The sequence below is a fragment of the Anguilla rostrata genome, chromosome 3, assembly GCF_018555375.3.
Source record: "Anguilla rostrata isolate EN2019 chromosome 3, ASM1855537v3, whole genome shotgun sequence".
Taxonomy (NCBI): Eukaryota; Metazoa; Chordata; class Actinopteri; order Anguilliformes; family Anguillidae; genus Anguilla; species Anguilla rostrata.
The window spans coordinates 41929943-41950795 of record NC_057935.1 but is presented as its reverse complement, the minus strand read 5'-3'; the positions used below and the strand labels follow the sequence as shown (position 1 = coordinate 41950795).

The 20853-nt window shown below is 40.0% G+C and overlaps 1 protein-coding gene across 6 annotated transcripts; it reads left to right on the top strand.

Moving 5' to 3' along the window:
• The first annotated feature begins 1617 nt into the window (after positions 1–1617).
• On the top strand, positions 1618–20475 carry LOC135250883 (MORC family CW-type zinc finger protein 3-like). 6 transcript variants are annotated; one of them, XM_064327663.1, is made up of 20 exons: positions 1618–1926; positions 2115–2187; positions 4099–4231; positions 5411–5635; positions 6659–6796; positions 6992–7124; positions 7477–7605; positions 8034–8153; positions 10376–10473; positions 11622–11729; positions 12225–12353; positions 12853–12927; positions 13775–13900; positions 16015–16060; positions 16958–17126; positions 17603–17669; positions 17904–18423; positions 19112–19257; positions 19572–19606; positions 20262–20475. In XM_064327663.1, the coding sequence occupies exons 1-20, from the start codon at positions 1888–1890 to the stop codon at positions 20264–20266; spliced, it is 2514 nt and encodes an 837-aa protein (XP_064183733.1). In that variant the 5' UTR covers positions 1618–1887; the 3' UTR covers positions 20267–20475. The 6 variants fall into 6 exon arrangements, with proteins under 6 accessions (XP_064183733.1, XP_064183730.1, XP_064183731.1 ...); XM_064327660.1 differs by lacking the exon at positions 19572–19606 and having other exon boundaries at positions 1631–1926; XM_064327661.1 differs by lacking the exon at positions 19572–19606 and having other exon boundaries at positions 1632–1926; positions 16958–17111.
• The last annotated feature ends 378 nt before the right edge of the window (positions 20476–20853 follow it).

The following is a 20853-nucleotide window of genomic DNA, read 5'->3' as shown; positions in this document are numbered from 1 at the left end:
TAATGAAAATCTTCAAGATTATTACTTTAAAGTTGAGGCCAAAAGTTTACATACACCTAGGCTAAAGATAATCAAACTCAGTTTTTCCACAACTCTGCACATTTCATGTTACCATACATTTCTTTTGGCAAGTCAATTAGGACATCTACTTTGATCTTATCGGAGGTAATTTTAAAACAATCGAATAGAGACAGGTTTATTTCAGCTTTAATTCACTATATCAAGTTCACGTTTATTTATATAGCACATTTAATACACGAGGAAATCCAATGTGCTTTACACAGAAAAAATGCACGTTCGTGTATATACATGTATAAAATATAAATATAAAAGCAAACATACACTTGAATATACACATTTATAAAATAAAGAGAAAAAATAAAGTTCAAAATGTATAAAATAAATATGAAAAAGCATTAGTCAAAGGCTACAGAAAAGAGGAAGGTTTTGAGCCCACTCTTAAAAATAATGTATTGTAAAACAATTGTATGCAAATATAAAAATATTGGGACCACACAGACACTGTTCAGGAAGGAGGCACAAATTAACTCCCAGGGCTGAACGAACTTTGCTCCGAAAGATTCAACTGAACCTGAACAAAGGAACTGGTGAAGGAGTTTGAGGCATCAGGTACAAAAGCATCTACATCCACCAATTAAGAGAATCCTAAATCATGGCCTGAAAGGCTGTTGCGAAAGGAAGAAGTCCCTATGCCAAGATCGGCATAACAAAGCCAGAATGAAGTTTGCAGGTGATCACCAGGACAAAGACCTAGCCTTTTGAAGGAGTGTTCTCTGGTCAGATGAAACTAAAATTGAACTGTTTGGCCATAATGATCAGCGCTATGTATGGAGCAAAAAGGGTGAGGCTTTCAATCCGAAGAACACCAACTCAACTATGAAGCATGGGAGTGGCAGCATCATGTTGTGGGTGTGTTTTGCAGGAAAAGGGACTGGTGCACTTCAGAAAATAGATGGCATCATGTGGAAGGAGGATTATCTAGAAATACTGAAGCAACACCTCAAGACATCAGCTAGAAAGTTAAAACTTGGTCACAACTGGGTCTTCCAATAGGCAATGAACCTATGCATTAAAATACGAAAAATATTTTATGCACATGCTGACGTATGAAAAATACGTCAGCATGTGCACGGCAGCAAGTAATCATACTGAATTTAACACGAGTGTTGCTTTCAAACATTGCTGTCAATCATCTGTGCTTAATTAGTGGCAATTACTTTATCAACTTACATTACTGAGCTGGTGCAAATGGAATAATTGTTCGAGGAGGTGCATGACAAAGAGACGATCGTTACCTCTCGTTGGCGGAGGACGGAAGTACAACGAGAAAACAAGGGGAGGAAAACTGGTGGCCCTACTCATGATGGTGTGCTTTACTGGCACTGACAACAGCAAATGATTCCAAATGAAAATTACATACCTAGATTCAGCTCTAGACCTTTCGTTAGCTTTCTTCTGCATTAACTAATAATGCAAAGACGTAGGCTACAGCTGACCAAAAAACCGTCGAGCAGTTGGTCCCATTACTTCTGGTCACCTAAAATGGGGGTGGGGGTGTCTATGCATAAAAAAGTAATTCCTACACGGATCAACCCGATATGGATATAAAAACCTTCAAGCTAAAGCTGACTCTACTCTGCACTTTAACGGATATTTGTGGTTTTATTTCAAATGTACAGAGCCAAAACAATTCATAATGACACTGTCCCAATATTTTTGCATTTAACGGTATATGCTCCAGCATTGGTTCCCAAGTTATTATTTTTTTTCGGCTAGTGGGTGTGGTTTGAGGGAATTTGAACGCGCAACGCTTAGTGCACTTCAGCAGTCTACGGAACTGTTTAAAGCGGTCCCTAGTCGAAGGAAATGGCTACACTACATGAGAGAGGAATTCCCTTGAGCGCAGTGAGTAACATTCTTTAATTTGGATATTTGGATGGCTGTGGTAATACAATTTATTCCGTTACATCCCCATTTTTCATAGGATGTTTTTTGTGGCCGAATTTAAAAACGAAAGTTTCGCCTTCACTGTTTCGCTGTAAGTTTAACTTCACGCCTCACCGATTTGACATAGATTTTCATCCCCTGCACAGCTGAATCCTAAATTCCTGCACACGAACTCCACCAGTCACACCTGGCCCTTCAGTGCCATCGCAGAGCTTGTCGGTGAGTTATCTATAAGAGGTTCTATGCTTGTTATGTTTCAATGATTAATCAACTATTAAGTCATTATTAAATAAAGTACGCCACGATACTGCGATAGCTCCAGAAGATGAGGTAAGTCTTAGTCACCTGGGTGCTTTAGAATGCTTGATATAATTAATTATTCACTTGGAATTATCCTTCATTTTACCAAGTCATACAGAGTAATATTAACGATATATTTTCCCAGTGAGGCCTGGCAAAGAAAGAAGCATGCAAACGAGGTCCCTTCTTGGCCAGTAAATAATTTGAGGTGATTCCAAGTATTTGGAACATAGAGCACTGGAAAGTTATTTTGACGGTGGTGCTGAACGTAAGTAGCAAGAGCTTAAATGTGTGTGCATACGTGTTCCACGTGAACAAGCCATGGAAGTATACACTATTACATTTAAATATCTGTAAATGCTGTACATATATTAAAATATCACATTTTGAATAATTCCAAAAATATTTGAAATGTTAATTTTATAGGTTAAACAGTACTTAGACTTACCCAACAAATCAAAAACCAACTTTATAGCAGATTTAAGATGAAATGTTTATTAAATGGACAAAGAAATTTTGGCCATTAGAAATAAAATAGAAACGGTACACTTAGGAAATTAGGCTCACTACTGATAATTAATCATGGGGAAAAAGACATCCAATTGAAATTACCAAAGAGAAAGCAATAGCAGAGAGAGAGAGAGATCAGTAACAGCATACCTTGTTAGAGAATTAGCCTTCTGACTTCAGTTCGGCTGGGAAAAATGAAAAAACAAGGTAGAAACAATAACTGAACCAGCACACAACTAAGGGACCACCCTAAAAAATGAAAATGCTTATTCTCTGCTAGCTACCTATTCCACAGCGGTCCTAAATACTTCAGCAAAACCCTTGGGTGATGTCAAGTGTGAGAATTAAAGGGGGTTGAGTTCCTTTATGCCACAGACTGGCTTATCTAAAAACTGATTTGCTGAATTGTTTTTGGTGAAATGTATTCAAGTTGGCAGAAGCAGGACTAAGCAGCATAGTTTTATTATCACAAGTAACAGCTTTCAGCCTCTATTTTTAAGGAGACCAAACAAGGGCATCAGCACGTTTCATTGTGTAAGGAGAGGGTGTATGTGTGGAGAGGGGAGAGAAGGAGAAACATTCAAATGCCTTATGATCAGTCAACCAAAGCTGGCCACTCTGCAACAATTTAATATTGTATGACAACTAACAGTTAATCTGTATAAAATCATACTGTTCCTCTCTTTCATATGCCATATTCTAAAAACTAGCTGTTTGACAAGACGAATGCCTGGATTAAACAATAAATCTGATGGGGAAATAATATGAAAATGTACAAACAAGTTTTCTTACCAAATATATTCACATACAGATTTATGTGAATAAGACGACAACATTTTAAAGTATAAAATAAGCCATTGTCTCTGTAGAGATGAATTATGTCTAGGGAAAGATGGTGTTCTTGGCTTGCTTTCTTCTGATATGCCGTGCACATATCATGTTCTTCGGAAAGCACTCTGAGAATGGGATTGAAAGGCACTGCATGAATAAAATGTTTTATTTTTAGATTTGTTGTCTGCTGGGATAGCAACGTAGTGTCATATTTCAAGGAACTCTGTCAACAGAAGAAATGTGAATGAGGCATAGGTTGACATATAACTTTCTCACTTAAAGATATAGGCCCCCAGATTCAGTATTTGTCTGTTATATGAAATTCATGGATTTCTTAAGTCAGACTTCAGAACAAATACTGACTGAATCCACGCCATAGTGTGTACATACATACGCACAAAAACAAATAAACAGTGTGTGCAGCACAATACATGCATGAACACACATGCCTTCTGAATGGAGCCTGTAACCATTGGAATATGCTTTCAGACAATGCCTATGACCCAGATGTCCAGGCCAAGCAGTTTTGGATCGACTGGACTGTGATAAACAACCAGGATTGCCTCACCTTCATGGACAATGGGGCTGGGTTGACCAGAAACAGAATGCATAAGATGCTAAGGTCAGTCACAGTCATTCTGAAATATGGAGGGCGAAGTTAAAGAAATCTGCTGCATGTCAACCAGAGTTTCCCAAAAGCCGGTACTCCCAAAACCCACTTAATGAACATTTCCATGTGACGTACCTTTGTTAAAATGTTGCTTTTATATGGTCAAATATGCATATAGCCTAGTGTTTGAACATGTTAAAAAGGTTCCACGTGCAATGCATGTAACTGGTGCTGTATTTAATTCAACTGATGTGTGTATCAATGGAAAATGTTCACAAGGTGCCCCCTAGTGGGCCTCAGGAAGGTTGTAAGCTTATTTCATAGAAATTATTTTCCCCTGAAAACAAATAGCATTTTAGTTTTGGAGCCACTGGCTTAAGGTTTGGACAGTAAACCTAGACTGGTTTGAATGCCATACCCTACCTTCTGTTGTTTGAGGAGGCTAACAGAATTGTTGAACATGTTACATTTGTTTAAGGACAGGAAGATAGAGGTCAGTGATGTGCAGTACCAAGCTGCAGTAACTGGATAACATGACAAAAGGCATCAAAGGATTGCAGTGTTTATGAGGAATTGGATGCTACAGAAGTACTGCATTGTTGTGTCCTTGGATGCTTTAAATAAACATATCTCTGCATTGGAAAGCAGGGTAATAAATGAGTGCAAAGATAATTTATTCTTCCCATATTTTATGTAAGACTTCATTAGAATATCGGTTTCCAGCCTGATAATATGGAATAAGGATTGGGGAAAGGGGAAGAAACAAAATACAAAGGTAGAACAATGAAGAACAGCGCAGGGAGAATTTAGGACTGAAGTATTGTGTGTTTTTAGAGATCTATAATGTAATGTACAATATATGTAAGTGTTAGTTGTTGAGTGCCTACCTGACCACGCGTTACAGTGCTTTACAATGTCACAGCAAAACATAACGGAACAATACACATAAATTGAGGCACATGTAAAAGTCAGAGAACATAAACAATTCATTAAAAACAAACTTGTGAAATAAGACAGAAAATGTAAAACCATGAAAAATTTAAATGGCGTTAGTCTGTATATAGTGACAGTGGGATTCACTCAAAAATTGACTAACAAGACAGTATGATGCTGTATTCAGTACTGAGTTTATGAGCTGTAAATATTTGTAAATAGTTGCCGGCTGTAGGCTAAACTAGTTTTGTGTCTCAGTTTTGGGTTCAGTGATAAGCGCTCTGCTAAAGGCCATGTTCCAGTGGGTCTCTATGGAAACGGGTTCAAGTCAGGCTCCATGCGTCTGGGGAAGGATGTCATTGTCTTCTCCAAAACCCGGGACACCATGAGTGTGGGGCTCCTGTCCCAGACATACCTGGCGGCCATTCGGGCTCAGCACATCGTGGTGCCCATCGTCACCTTCAGACGTCACGGACAAAGCCAGTATCCTTCTGTTGAGGAATATGCAGATTTAATCATTATCTTATACACATTTATGCATAATCATTATTGATATATGTTGGCATAATCAACATTGATATATGTTTTTAATACCGTTTTATTCATTACACTCTGTGCAGAGGGCCTTTGGAAAGTGCAGGATGTAATGGTCTGATTGTTTTGTGAGGGCCAGAGCTGTGCCTGCCTTCAAGGCCAGTCCACAGCCTGGTACTGTTTATCTTATCAGTGGTTACTAGGACAGTGGGAAGATGTAGCTGAATCTTAATGAATTAAAAATCGGTTTTCACCAGAAAGGTATGCAGGACTGAGGGGCCCACTGTATTGAAATGATATATGGTCAAGGTTGTTAGTGGAGAAAGATGTTTCTGTTAGAAAATTTGAGGATGTGGAAGGGAAGGTGGTGATGAAATCAAAAGATTTTCACATTATAAAACGTATGGACCTATCTTGGTTTAATGAGCTCACTGATGATCCCTGTTCAACTCCGTAGGTGATCTCCTCCAGATTTTCAAAGGGGGTACTTTGAAAGTTGCATAAAGAATCCGCACACCTGACACACTGCTGCTACATGGATTAATGACCATCTACAGGAATAGATTGTCATTAACATACACTTTTGCGAAAATGTATATTTTTTGTTCCTATCTCTTGCTTTGGGCCAAATGGAAATGAACAAAATAAAAGCTTTTTTTATCACATATCTTTTAAAAATAGCTATTGGCTCATGGAACATTCCTAAACAATAATTGAAAATGATTTGAAAATATAGATGACCACTGCCTGAGATTGCTCTGCTAAAAGATAGATGACAGATGCTTGGTTATATTTAACAATAAATAATATAACTGACATGGCCTTGCAATTGTCACTGGGATTAATTTACATTTTCATAACATTCCCACAGGCCCAATAGTACAGTTGGTGCTTTTTCAATAGGCAACAGCACCACCATTTGGTTTTTATCTTAGCAGCTGACCCCTGCCCTTGACCGTTGACCTCACCCAGTATGGAGGGTGCCACTAGCCTGCAGGCCATCCTGAAACACTCCCTTTTTAAAACAGAGAGGGAGTTGTTTGCTGAGCTCAGAATCATCAACGCCACTGGCTCCACTGGCACCCGGATAATTATCTGGAACCTCCAGAGGTGTGAGTTCTAATGTACAAATGTTCTGGTGTGGTCTATATGGTATATATCAACAGTGTTTGTGTGCTTGCTTGTGCATGCTTGTGTATGAAACTTATGTGTGTGTGTGTGCGTGCGTGCATGTGTGTGTGTATCTGTAAAGTGGTAAATGTCATGTAATTATTTAGGCAAAATGGCTGCCTTTTTGTCTGACAGAATAACGAACGGGAAAACCGAGTTTGACTTCACCACGGACAGGTATGACATCCGTATCTGGAGGGACGTGTGTGAGGTCAAACAGTTCGGCCGGAGTACAGAATCTGTCCCTGAGAGCGAGTACTCCCTGCAGGTGAACACTGTGTGGGGTGGGGCTGGTTTTACTGGGCTGGTAGGCTGGAGGCAGTTGGGTCTCATTAACCATGTAGTGATTCTATGAGCAGTTTCAGGGAGCAGCCTTTCAATTTGATCTAGCCTGGCCCAGAAATAACAGGACAAAATGGTAATTTTGTGTACAAGATATTTTCTCTAAACCAGTAGTGTTTTAGCCATCCCGATGTTTAAGTTTTTTAAGTGTATTGATTGTATTGTTAAAATATCTTCATATATGCAGTATATAGGCATATTGTATGATAAAATACAAAACAAGTATTGCTAAAAAGTGTATCTGTTTCTCGCTTTGCTGTATGCTTGCTGTTTTTCAGGCGTACTGCAGCATTCTGTACCTGAAGCCCCGAATGCAGATCATCATCAGGGGACGGAAGGTGCGGACTCAGCTGGTCTCCAAGAGTCTTGCCTACATTGCTAATGACAATTATAGACCCGCCTTCCTTGTATCCTTTTTTTTGCTGTGAATGTTGACTGGATGGAGTCTAGATTCCACTGCACATGAAAAGTAGCTTCTGTGGAATAGTCCACATTAGCATGCATAAAAAGTCAGAACTTGCTTCCTGTTATGCATGATTGGCATTCTTGGTCAGCATGGTAAAGATAATGCAAAAATAGGTTTAGGTCATTTTTGTTTTAGACCTTGTCTGTAAAAATGTATATTCAAGAAACAGACTAATAATATTGTATGTATGCATTGATTAAATAAATGGCATGTGCCACAAAAGTGTGTGCAAAAAGAATGGACCAATGAGATACTAGTGCATGTTTGTTAAATGGGGAAAAGCATGCTGACCGGTTTTGTAACATAAACCTCCCCTCCAGAATTTCCGTCTGTCTGCCCTTCTCTGTGAGTTTTCTGAACAAGCCTGAGAGTAAACGTGTCCGCATAACCTTTGGATACAACACAATGAGCAAGGAGCAGTACGGAATTATGATGTACCACAGAAACCGGCTGATCAAAGCGTATGAGCGCGTGGGCTGCCAGCGCAAGGTGAGAACAGTTTGAAGTCATCCTTGCTTTTCAAATGAACCTTCCTGTGTGTTTAGTTTCAAATTTGTGATGGGGTGGCTATAGAGTACATCCACATTTTCAGTAATACGAGCAGAACTTATGTGTAACCCAGGATAAGCTGCTGATTTTAGCTGTGTGAAATATTATTGCATGCATTGTTAGGTAGGTTTTTATACCTACAGTTCTGTACAAATGTCAGAGACCACCCTTAAGTTTATTCAATTTTCAGTCAAATCAGCCATTCAAATTAATTTAAAAAAATATTATTTTTTTCAGTGTCAGATGATAATGCAAGAAACCATATTTAACAGAAGATTTCGGAAAAAGCCTCCACCACTACATATATCAAATATCAGAAATCAGAATTAGTCAATAACTCTGTCTTTAATGTACCCTATGACTAAGTCTTCCATCCTTCCAATCCAAAAAACAGCTGTGTCCTCCAAATAAAAGTTGTTACCAAAAGTGTCAGTGACATCATGCTAGAGCCCTCTGACTTCAAAAGTGACTCTTAAGACACTTATCTTTGTCATGTGCATCAAAAATGGGTAAAGGGGATATTTCTTATTAGATTAGATATACAATATTTCAACTTCATAAATAAGAGGAAAGTAAATTTCCAAACATTTCCAGTTTCCAAAACTGGATTTCAAAAGATTATTGCAAGATACTGAGAAAATGGGGCTCCTAATAACCATGCAAGAACTGGTAGACCACTGATACTATAACCATCACAAAGACAGTACTTAAAGATTTTAACTATGGGGGGGGAAATCAAGCTCCACTCTTGCTTCAGAACTGAAGAAATCAACAGGTGTTTCTGTCATTCCTTTCACTGTGAGGACAACTCAGCGCCATGGGTCTTAAAGGACCTGCAGCTGTCAAACCATTTCTGAGAAAAGTAAATAAACAAAAGAAGAAAATTAAAAATAAATAAAAAAAATAAAAAAAACCAGTACATGCAGCTGGATGAGATGTGGAATAAGGTTTTATGGACCAATTTGACATTCTTGGAAGTAAGAATGCATTTTGTATTCTGCTGAAGCAATGAAAGACTCAAAACCATGTCTACAACTGTCAGTCACACACTGGAGAATCAGTGGAGGTTTGGGGTTGTCTAACAACATCTGGAGTTTATGATTTGATTTTGATTGAGGGCATTATGACTTCTGATAAATACAATCAAATCTTAACATACAGTATCATACAATACCCCCTGCAATGTTGTGAGCATTCTACAGCAAGATAATGACCCCATGCACACTGCTAAGAACATCAAGCTGGAGTTCTCAGAACAATGGACTGGCCTTCCCAGAGTCCTGACCTTGGCATCATTGAATGTGTTTGGGATTACGTTTGAGAGAAGCAAAAAATGCAACCAACTTCTAATACTGAACTGAGGAAATGTGTACAATAAGCCTGGAAAAATAACTGCAGATTTCTTAAAAAAATAAAAATAAAAATTACTCAAAACAAGTCTCCCAAATAAAGGGAAGCTGTAATAAGGGCAAAGGGTGGACACTAAATGCTGAAAGATTTGATATTGTACATTTGTTTTAAATATATGTTCACTGCATTATAATCTGACACTGAAAAATGAACTTACTGACTGTTTTCACTGGAAAGTAAATTAAAGAAAGGGTGGTGTCAGGACAGATGCACAGTACTGTATGTACAAGGGTAAAGCGATGTACTGACTTTTGCCTCACCATACATATTATTCAGCTTTGTGTCAAGACATTTTTTAAATGGTTGTTAACCTGATTCTGACTAATTTGATGAACTGTGAAACCTGTTTAGTGTTTGCTTATGGTTCAGGCTTGGTTTTTGTCCAATTTTCATTTCTGTTTCCTCTGAAGCATCTTAGCGACAATGTCTTTAAAATTAAAATTGAAAAGTGAAACAGACATTTAAGTAAATACAGTTGCTTTGTTTTGGTTTGTCAGCAAGGAATTGACATACCTTGACCTAATCCTGTTTATTATTCCTGATCAGGCTCGAGATCGACTTGGTTGTTATGTTGGTTGGTGTCTGACTTACTGCCTTGCCTGAGCCAAATTACTTGTTCTGTGTTGTTGGACATTACTGAACTTTTTCTCTGTCTCAAAGGTTCTAATACATTTCCTCTTCCACATTTCATTTTAAAGTTTAATTGCAAGGAATAATGCAGCAAATAACTCCTTCCTTAAATGTCTGAGCAGGCCGACAGCAGAGGAGTGGGAGTTATTGGTGTCATTGAATGCGATTTCCTCCAGCCAACACACAACAAACAGGATTTTGACAACACCGATAAATACAGGTTATACTCCAGTTATACTCTATAACACTATGTTTGTTATGTCTGAAAATAAATAACATTTTTAAATATATTTTTGATGTCATTTCGTTTTTTGGTTTTTCATACTTTGAGATACTTTCCATTAAATTTTCCATTTGAATAAAAAATCTGTCTAAAATTTCTTGTATATTAAGTTTTAAAAATCTCAAACCCCAAATTCCACACCATTACTTATTAGAATATTTTAAATAAAGCAATACATCCTGTCGTTCAAATCCATAAGAGTGCCATACAGTGTGTGTGTGTGTGTGTGTATATGTGTGTATGTGTGTATATATATATATATATATATATATGCACTCACCGGCCACTTCATTAGGTGACAGGAGTGGCACCCGGTGTGGTCTTCTGCTGCTGTAGCCCATCTGCTTCAAGGTTTGACGTGTGCGTTCAGAGATGCTGTTCTGCATACCTCGGTTGTAAGGAGTGGTTAATTGAGTTACTGTTGCCTTTCTATCAGCTTGAACCAGTTGGGCCTTTCTCCTCTGACCTCTGCCATCAACAAGGCATTTTCGCCCAGAAAACTGTCGCTCACTGGATATTTTATCTTTTTCGGACCATTCTCTGTAAACCCTAGAGATGGTTGTGCGTTAAAATCTCAGTAGATCAGCAGTTTCTCAAACCAGGCCGTCTGGGACCAACAGGCATGCCACTTTCAAAGTCACTTAAATCACCTTTCTTCCCCATTCTGATGCTTGGTTTGAACTTCAGCAGATTGTCTTGACTATGTCTATATGCCTAAATGCATTGAGTTGCTGCCATGTGATTGGCTGATTAGATATTTGCATTAACGAGTGCAATTTGCAGTTGAACAGGTGTGCCTAATGTAGTGGCCGGTGAGTGTGTGTATGTATGTGTGTGTATATATATATATATATATATATACACACATACACATACATGCAGCTCAAAAATATTAGGCCTCCTGGGGTTTAAAAAAAAAACTCTAGGTAGAGAAGAATTCAGTTAATATATGTGCATTTATTGAATAACATATCAAAGGAAAAAAATTACTTTTATTTCTACCTACAATAACACAAAAAAGAAGTTCTATATATTAAACCTTGATTGTGAAACCTTGACATATCCTGTATGATACTTGTCTGCAGGAAGACCATGTATAATCTAGGTGTTAAGCTGGAGGAGTACTGGAATGAAATTCGATACAAGCGCAAGAAAGAGGACCCCAAGTGCAGTACACCCATAGAGGATGCTGTGTGAGTGTTCCAGAATAATAACCTTTAAAATTGTTAGCTTTGAAGGTTGTGGTTGCTCTAAAAATATTTTGTTGGCTGGCTAATTGTTTTCCAGGACATTTTTGCAATTCTCTCATTTTCCATGACTTCCAAATCTATCAGAAAAGTCCAGGTTTTCCAGTACATGTGGGAACAGTCTTAAAATAATTTTTAAAAAAGGCTTTATCTATGGTGCTTACAGTAATACGGTGGTCACTAAACAGAAATATAAAACCATGATTAATATTTAAAAGCAATTGAAACTAAAAACTAATAAATACAGAAATGTTGAATAGTTAGTGTGAGACCATACTGTGAATCTGTGTCTGGCAATTTTGTTTCTTACATTAATAACTGGTTGCTGAGATCCTTCCTAATGTTTTTCAGTGTACAGCTGTGCTTGACCATGTTTCTGCTCTTGGGTGTATGGTATGAGCCTCTGTTTGACCATGCCTTTGCTCTTTGAACTCTTTGAAGAAAATTTCCGGATCAAAGCTGGGTCCAGTGTGACAACTGCCTGAAGTGGAGAAGGCTTCCAGATGGCATCGACTGTGGCCTGCTGCCCAAGAAGTGGTTCTGCCAGATGAACCCAGACCCCCAGTTCAGGTGACACTCATGAGGGGCAGAATGTCAGATATTTTGGGGTGAGACCAATGTGGGGGTAGGGGTGGCAGTTTGTTCACACTACATGTTGCATGCTGATCCGAGGCGGAAAGGTCCACATCCTTACCTTTGATCATGGAGTCAGTCAGTCTAACTGTAGGGTGAGGGGTGTTTTTTTGGCAGGAGATTTAGATGTCTTCCCTTATCCACTGATTGACTCGACTCAGTGTAAGAAGACATTTCAGTGTGTCAAGACTCCTGTCGGCACCTCTTCACCTCACTAGACATGAATGGTGCCAACACTAATTAAATTATTTTTCCCTTAACTTGGCTCAGTTGGAGTAAAATTCTTGGCTCTTCCTCTTGTTCTGACCTTTTTACTATTTACAATGTAGGCATTCAGTAGATACTTTTAGCCAAAGAAACTTAAAGGTACATTTAATGCCAACAGAGCTGGAGATATGGTGTTAGAAAAAAAAAAATGTATAACGTGTTGTTCCAGGAGCTGCCAAGCGGAGGAAGAGCCTGAAGATTCAGATGAGGATCAGCGGTCATACCCAAAACCCTACAAACGACAGTAAGATGTTTCACTTTGTTTTTAGTAATGGGATAATGCGGTATCATTAATTTCATAATGAGTGGAGCTCAGGGGTCGTTCTAAAATGCATCGACAGAACAGTTCACACATCAATTTCAGTTTCAGCATTGTTGTGAGCTGACAGCCAAAAAATCAAGACCAATGGCGTATTTCTAAGAGGTAGTGAGTTTGACATGGAGAGAATAAATTAATCTTTAACTGGAACACATTTTAAATTTATGCAAATGTCTTCAATAATATTCTTAGAATAGCTAAGAAAAAAACAGGTTGGAGGGGGTGGTAGCAATTGCAGAGCAGCAGGGAGGAGAACATTATTTATAGTAGACACTGTTGGGTTGTACAAGTTAGGGTGTAGAGTGCCACAGTTTGTAGTCTTAAAACCCAGAAGTGAATTGAGCCATGGGTTCTCTGCATATTTACAATTTATTCACTTTTTTATTTTGATTCCTGCAGAAAATAAGGTCTTTGGTTAACATAAGCTTACAAGAGTTACATGTTTTTTCCATAACATAAATTGCAGCCATTAGTATCAATATTCAGCCCTAAATTTCGAAGCTGTTATGTGCTTTAAAATGATAAGTTGCTAACAAGGTGTTATTGAAACCACAACAGCGGTCGTATTCCTCTAACTACCACTCAAGTTTCCATACTAGCCCTCCTACACTCGACAACCATTGTAGTTTCAATACAGCAACTTCTTAGCAACTTTTTAAAGTACATAACAACTTCAAAATTCACATTGAGATATTATTGGGTGTAATTTGTGGTAGAACAAAGCATGAATCTCTCCTAAGCTTATGCTAATCACAGACATTATTTTCTACAGGAATCAAAATCCCTATGGAAAAAAAAACATAGGATCAAATCAACTGAGGGAACCCATGGTGGAAGAAGCTTCTGGGTTGGCCTACAAAAATATGTCATCAATGTGGGACTCTAGAGGGAGGTCAAGGTAAACAGATGGTCATCAAAACACACATCCCAAACACCTAGGCCTATAGATAGCCAAGGCCTACACAACACATCAGAACAAACATCCAAAAAAGAGGCATGGTTTGGCACAGCCACTGTTCACATTGTAGTAGGCTAGCAGGGTATGAATACAGTGCATTGGCTATGCTATGCATTTACAGAATCCCAACTTGATCACTGGCCTAGGAGTTCGCTAGCCACCTAGCTAGGTATCAAGTATTACTGCAGCCAAATACTGCACTACTGATTAGCTAAAAATCGAATCACATTATAATGAAATCCACCCATTACCGCCTTCACACCCTTCAAACTCGCTAAAGCTGCAGAGGGGAATGCACAATCAATATCGCCCCAATATATAACACCAAGACGAAAAATTCTTTAATGTGGGGGATCATAACAAAAACCATACAACCCATTGCTTACGCATGGTAAGAATATTTTTATATCACACGGAAACAGCAGCTTGTTTCAGAGCTGATATCACTCAACACATTTTCATCCGCCCTACTTAAAGTTTTGGAGCTTGAAAATTATCTGATGCTTTCACTTTAAGAAACATTGTATGTGATTAACAGTTCCTGAAATGAAACTTCACGATCAAGGCAGCTTTGCCCATGCAAATCAAATCAAAAACACTTTGAAAGGAACTTTTATCTACTCACTCATTTAAAGGGCATCCAACCAGCCATGTGTTGTGAACAATTGTCAGAATCTTCTTGGAGTTGAGCTTCTGAGCTCTGATGCTATTGTTAATATAGCCAGTCTATTCAGTCTCTCCTGCTCTGTTGCTTCTCAGGTAGTCCTTGATTCATTTTAATTTGGAAAATGACCACTCCCCTGTTGTGACTGTGACAGGCAAAGTAGCCTACACACCTCATCTGAAGGTAGACATTTCCAGATAGTGTGCCACAATAAGCATTTTGTCAGGACCACTGTCATCAAAGTAGAACTTTATTGACAATAAAGGCAATACATTTATGTTTGGCGGTATGGCTCTGTTCTGGAGCTCTCCCTCCAACCACGCAGCCCGCGTGGATAAGGCCGGGAGGCCAGCAGCCAAACCCCCCTAGAGGGGTACACACAGAACAGATCCAGCAGCAAAGCAAGTTCTTAACACATAGGGATGGAGCAATGCAATTTCTTAACACATAGGGATGGAGCAATACAAATTCTTAACACATAGGAATGGAGAAATGCAAATTCTTGACGCATGGGGATGGAGCTGGGGTGGTGGAGGGGATTTACGAAGCAACGTGCAGCGCTTGCATGCAGGAGGAGCAGCCGAATGAGTAGAGGGAGGCTGTTTAAGTAGACCGCCCTGTTAGTGAATGTACTGTGATAGGCGAACATCACTCAGCTGAGCCATCAGCTGATTCAGCCGGAGCGCTTGACTCTTGTGGCCTGCCAGAACTACGCGATGCTCCATTTGTCCCAACTTGGGATACGGCAATGTGTGAATGACGGCAGTTGAGCAGGGACAGTTATTTACATATTCCTAATGAAGGCTAATAGTGGTCAGACGTTTTGTCGTGTTTGAGTCGGCAACTTTTTTTTTTTTTTAAGCCATCCATACATCCATTTTTTTTCTGAGATCCACTTTTGTTTTTATAAACCATTCTGATATGTTGAACTAAGGGCTTATAAAGCAAATGCCATATACTAGTTGCATATTAAATTATCAATATATCTTGCGCCATATGCATTTGACTGTAAAGAACCTGTGCAGGACCCCAAGTAATGAATTACTTGTGCCTGCTGTTTGCAATTTTCATTTTCTGATTTGTTGGTCAAGATGGAGACTAGGGTGAGCAATGCCCAACCCTGCCCACCCCTGTCTCCGCCCCTGGTGGAGCTACAATGCATTGTCACTGACTTTTGAACCAATCAATAGGTTTTGTCCTGCACAGCAAACCATAATTTCTGATTCAATTCAGTGACTCACTGATAATACAGGATATGGTAGCGTTACACTGTATTGGTTCTTTGAAACCTCATTCTCCCATTTCTACTGGCTCTTGTGTTCTTTTGTCCATTCACAGCACAGATGTGGTTAATGAGCTGTGCTATATGTTGATGTGTTTTGTGGCACAGGAGGAAGACTAGTAAAACTCAGATTGATGCAAATGATGGAGGACAGGTAGGACGTGTCTATATGGCATAACTTCCCTGAAAGTTACACTCTTGCATTGCCTGTATGCCTGTGTGGTTGGGCTCAATGGGAACTCACTGCTCTATAAATATACACCTTTTAAAATAATGTTGCATTTGTTGTTGTTTGTAATGGTGATTATTATTATTATTAGCTATAATAATCTTAAATCTTCTTTAAAAATTCTGATGTCTGTCACATAAATATGCACTCTATTTAAAAAAGAAAAAACAGGGAAAATAGCTATGAATTAATGGAAAAACATTGGAACCATGGTTCCTTTCTTCTAGAAATTTACAGTAGTGCTTTAATCTTTTCCATCTTCTTCCTTTGTTGGGTCAGTCTAACCCTATGACATATGACACATCAGTGAATGAGGGGATGAACACAGTGTGAGGTGGTTAAGAATAAATTACCCTCGTGCCAAACGGCATGCAAAAACAGTTGCCAAACAGTTGTCCTGGGTACTTGGTTTAAGGTTCTTTAAAATCCCAAATCTTTTCACTCTTTGTTAGACATTACCAATGGAAATCAACCCAATTCTGTCCTGCATGCAATTGTTGATATTTGTCTTTGTATTTTTAATACATTACAATAACATTCTGCATGCGGGGTTTCAATTAGGTGCTTGTCCCATCTAGAATAGTCCTAGCAACGGAATGGACCTCATACTTCAGTTCTGTGTATTGCAATACACATTCCTATCAACAGTATTGGTTATTTTATAGAATTTTACATTACTTTTATCCAAAGTGATGTACAATAAGTTCAGTCTTTAAGTACATCATTATATACATGTGTTATATGTTGGTATTGTCTAGAGTGAAAAGGTGTCTGCTTTCCTGAGGTCTGGGCAATTTCTAAAAGATCATTATTTCTTTCCAGATCTTTCTGGACACGGTTGCTATGAAGCCTGCAGCAGTAGGCCCCTCTCAATGCAGTACTGCTCTGGATAGCTCTGGCTCCACTGACCCTGGTCCTCTTGGCTGTAGCCCTATCGACCCCATTCCTCTGGGGCGTGCAAGTAAGAACAGCAGTGGTGAGAGCAGCACTGGTGAGAGCAGCACAGGTTTAAGCATCGTAGGTATGAGAACAGGGCAGGTATGAGTAGAGCAGGTGAGAACAGGGTAGGTATGAGTAGAGCAGGTGAGAACAGGGCAGGTATGAGCAGAGCAGGCGAGAGCAGAGCAGGAGAGAACAGTACAGGTATGAGCACGGCAGGTATGAGTAGAGCAGGTGAAACCAGCACAGGTATGAGTAGAGCAGGTGAGAGCAGCACAGGTATGAGAAGGGCAGGTATTACTAGAGCAGGTGAGAGCAGTGCAGGTATGAGTAGAGCAGGTGAGAGCAGTGCAGGTATGAGCAGGGCAGGTACTGTGTGGGCAGGGCAGGTCAGCACAGTGCAGGTGTAAGCAGCATGGAGAAGCTTGGACAGCAGTCAGACAGCAGTCTTAACAAGCACAGTTTGTTTGACTGAGTGTGCTGAATTCCTCTAACTAAATCGGCTTTATGACTTCCTGTGTTCTGCAGGTTGTCGCCTTCCTACAAACAAGATGCCGATTGTCAATGCCAGCTCCTTTTCCTCTGCCCTCGCCAGGTAAAAAAGCTTCTTGAGTGTGTGGCTAACATACTTGCACTTCATGGTAATTATATGAAAGATTACTACTGTAGACCATAGATCATTGAAAAAGGCACTGATGTTCCCTGTGCTCCTGATCTGAGCCTGACCAAAGTAACCAAATATCCTTTTCGTAACTTTTTATGTTATGATAAATGACATGATATGCATTTGCTGTGTTTGAATGCTTCCATGCCCCCACTCCTCTTGCAGGGTGAAACAAAAACTGGCCAACCAAGTTCCCATGGTGATGCCAGTGGAGACCTTCACCTTGACAACCTCTTCGTCTCCACCACTACCCAAGCAGCTCACTTCCACCAGAGGCCAGACAGGCCGCAGGCTCACAGTGAGGAGGGCGGAGAGGAAGAGGGAGGGGGCAGGAGTGAGGGCAGGAGAGTTAGAGGTAGAGGGGGGCATGATTACCTGGCCAGGGCAGAATTGGAAACGCAGGCGGGTTGCGCTGGAGCGGTCTGAAAGACAGATGGAGAGAGCGAAGGCCACAGTGACCATAATGGAGGTGGAAGGGGGGGAGGAGAAGAAGGAACAGTGGGTTCAGCTGGAGGCACAGCAGGAGCAGCAGGACCGCCTGGTGGAGCTGATGCAGGCAGCCTCTCAGGAGCGCGACCTGTGCAGGGAGCAGGTTCGGGAGCTTCAGAAGGAAGTGGAGGAGCTGAAAACCAAGTGCGCCGCCCTGGAGTCCATCAGGGGAGAGAGAACTGAGCTCAGCCACAGGGTGAGTTTGGCCCAAAGTAGCTGTGTTCTCCAGGGCTTGCAGAACTCAGCTTGTAATCTTAGAGGTTGCAGGCTCAAGCCCCATTTTAGATGGGGACACTGCTGCTATACTTTACTTTTTATAAGTTATTTAATGTGATATGCTTCAGTAAATATACAATTATATTAATCGATAGTTTGTAAGAATAAAAAAATAAGTTGCTCAGGATAAGAGCATTCCCTAAGCAAATAAATGATAAAAATAAAGGTAAAAGGTTGGTGTGTCAGTGTTGCAGTGATTACGTCATTTTACTTGATGCAAATTCAGGAAAATGTAGGCATGCGTATTTGTTAGTAAAACATTCCTTCAGTCCACCACCAGAAAGCTAGTCATCATAAAAGTTAAATGGCCACAGTTTTGAACTGTGTCTTTCTGGCCTTCATAGGAGTGACTTAAATGGCTGAAGTTTATGAATTGTCTGAATTTATCTCCTGGTCACACAGCTGACTCTCTTGTGTCTTTTGTCCCCTCTAACCCTACTCTCACCCACACATGTCTCTCACTGCTGTCCTGACTATAACCCCTATCCTCTTTACTATAACTCCTCCCTCTTATCTATAACCCCTTCCTCCTGTCTATAACCCCATCCTCTTGACGATAACCCCCACCCTTCTGACTATAACACCTTCCTCCTGCTGGCTGAGCTCAGCTGGAGAATGTGGAGGTTGAGAGAGGAGCTCTTTCTTCTCAGTGTGAGCAGCTGAAGACAGAGCTGGAGGACCTTAAGAGAGAGCTGGAGGATCTGAGGGAGGCAGGGAGCAGGGCCTTCAGCCCCAGTCCAGGTGAAGACTACAGGTGAGCAAGGACACCTTCATGCATAAGTACTGAACCTGTCAGGGGCAACCTCCGCTACACACATCCCATCCATTTCATAGCGCTCCATACCACAACACAGGCACATTCCTCTGTATCCAAGGTTGTGCTGTTTCCAGGTTCTACACCTGGATGAGGAATCCTTTCTTATTCCTCAATGACTAACCCTGTGGCTCACACTAAAGTCACATGCTATACATGAAGCTGGTAAAGTGTCTTCGGCCTAATTTGTACTTTATCGCACAACATTTTTAACAAGTGTCGTATGACCAAAATTGCACAATTTTTTTTTTCAGAGAAGGCCAGCGGGGAGGGTTCTGTTGTCTCTATGGTAATGAGATGCCAAACTGCTGATGTTTACATTTGTGAAAACATGGCGGCACCTGGTGAAATTATTGAGAAATAGGAGGAGGAAGACATTTTTTTTAAAGCACGATGTGATCAGAAAAAAAGCTGGGGAAAACAAGGCACATATGTTCTAGTTAAACTGATGTATTACATGCTGTATGAAGGACAAGCATTTCTACCAGTTCAGTGACTTAATTAACCACATCTATCCCTACATCACACAGATGATATTTATTCTGATTGTTTCTCCTCTGTTCTCTCCATATTTATGAACACTGGTCCACACCATAATAATAAAGTGGAGCAAACAACGAATTTTGGTGATCTGTCCGGTCACATTTCACTATAGAATAAATTTGAGAGGTGCACGACACAGAAAAATGTACTTTTTTCCGTTGAAAATATGTCAATTTCGCAGTACAACACCTATCACAAGGGTCATGTGATGAAGTATAAATCAGGCTTCACGTGGAAGTATAATGAATCGTCATGAACCATAGTTTCACGGACAAGGCAATTTGTACATTCGCTTCAGTATGGTGTCACAACAAAGTTTTGCTGGCACTACTCAGGATTGTACAGTAGATGTAGCTCTAATGATCTTTTAACCTTTAACCTTTAACCTTGCTCTGTCTCAGGCTGAGGAGCCTGCGCCAGAGTGTGGGCCGCCTCCTAGTGACCTTTGTGCCCGCGCTGAACTTGGACCAGGTTGACTATAACAGCAACATCATTGACAAAATCCTGGAGCAGGTCCTGTACGAGGTCACATAGCTGAATTTATAGAACTCTTCACACCTTTTTCTGTCCTACATTTATTCTGTACAGTTTAATAAACTTGCCTTTGAGTTAAAATGGTTTGTGTGGTTAACATCTGTATTCAGTTTCAATATTCAGTATTTTGCAGAATATTTTTATTTCAATTTATCCCTGATTTTATCACATTATTCCCAACAATGAACTCAACGGGCAGTATTCACGGGTGGGAAGCCGGTGAGGCTACCTGGGGTCCTCTAGAATGTGTCAGAAGTGGAATTAGTGATTGGAAACACACAGTTTCCAATCTTTTAATAGTATTCTGAGTAGAACACCTTGTGTTTCTGTATAAGAGACGTCAAGGCTGGATTCAAATTCCACAGTGAATTCTCCTCCTTGGTGAGCCAGTGAAATTGATTTGACGTTTAGAACGATAATTAGTGTATTTTTTCATTTCACTTTCTGAATCAAACCGTA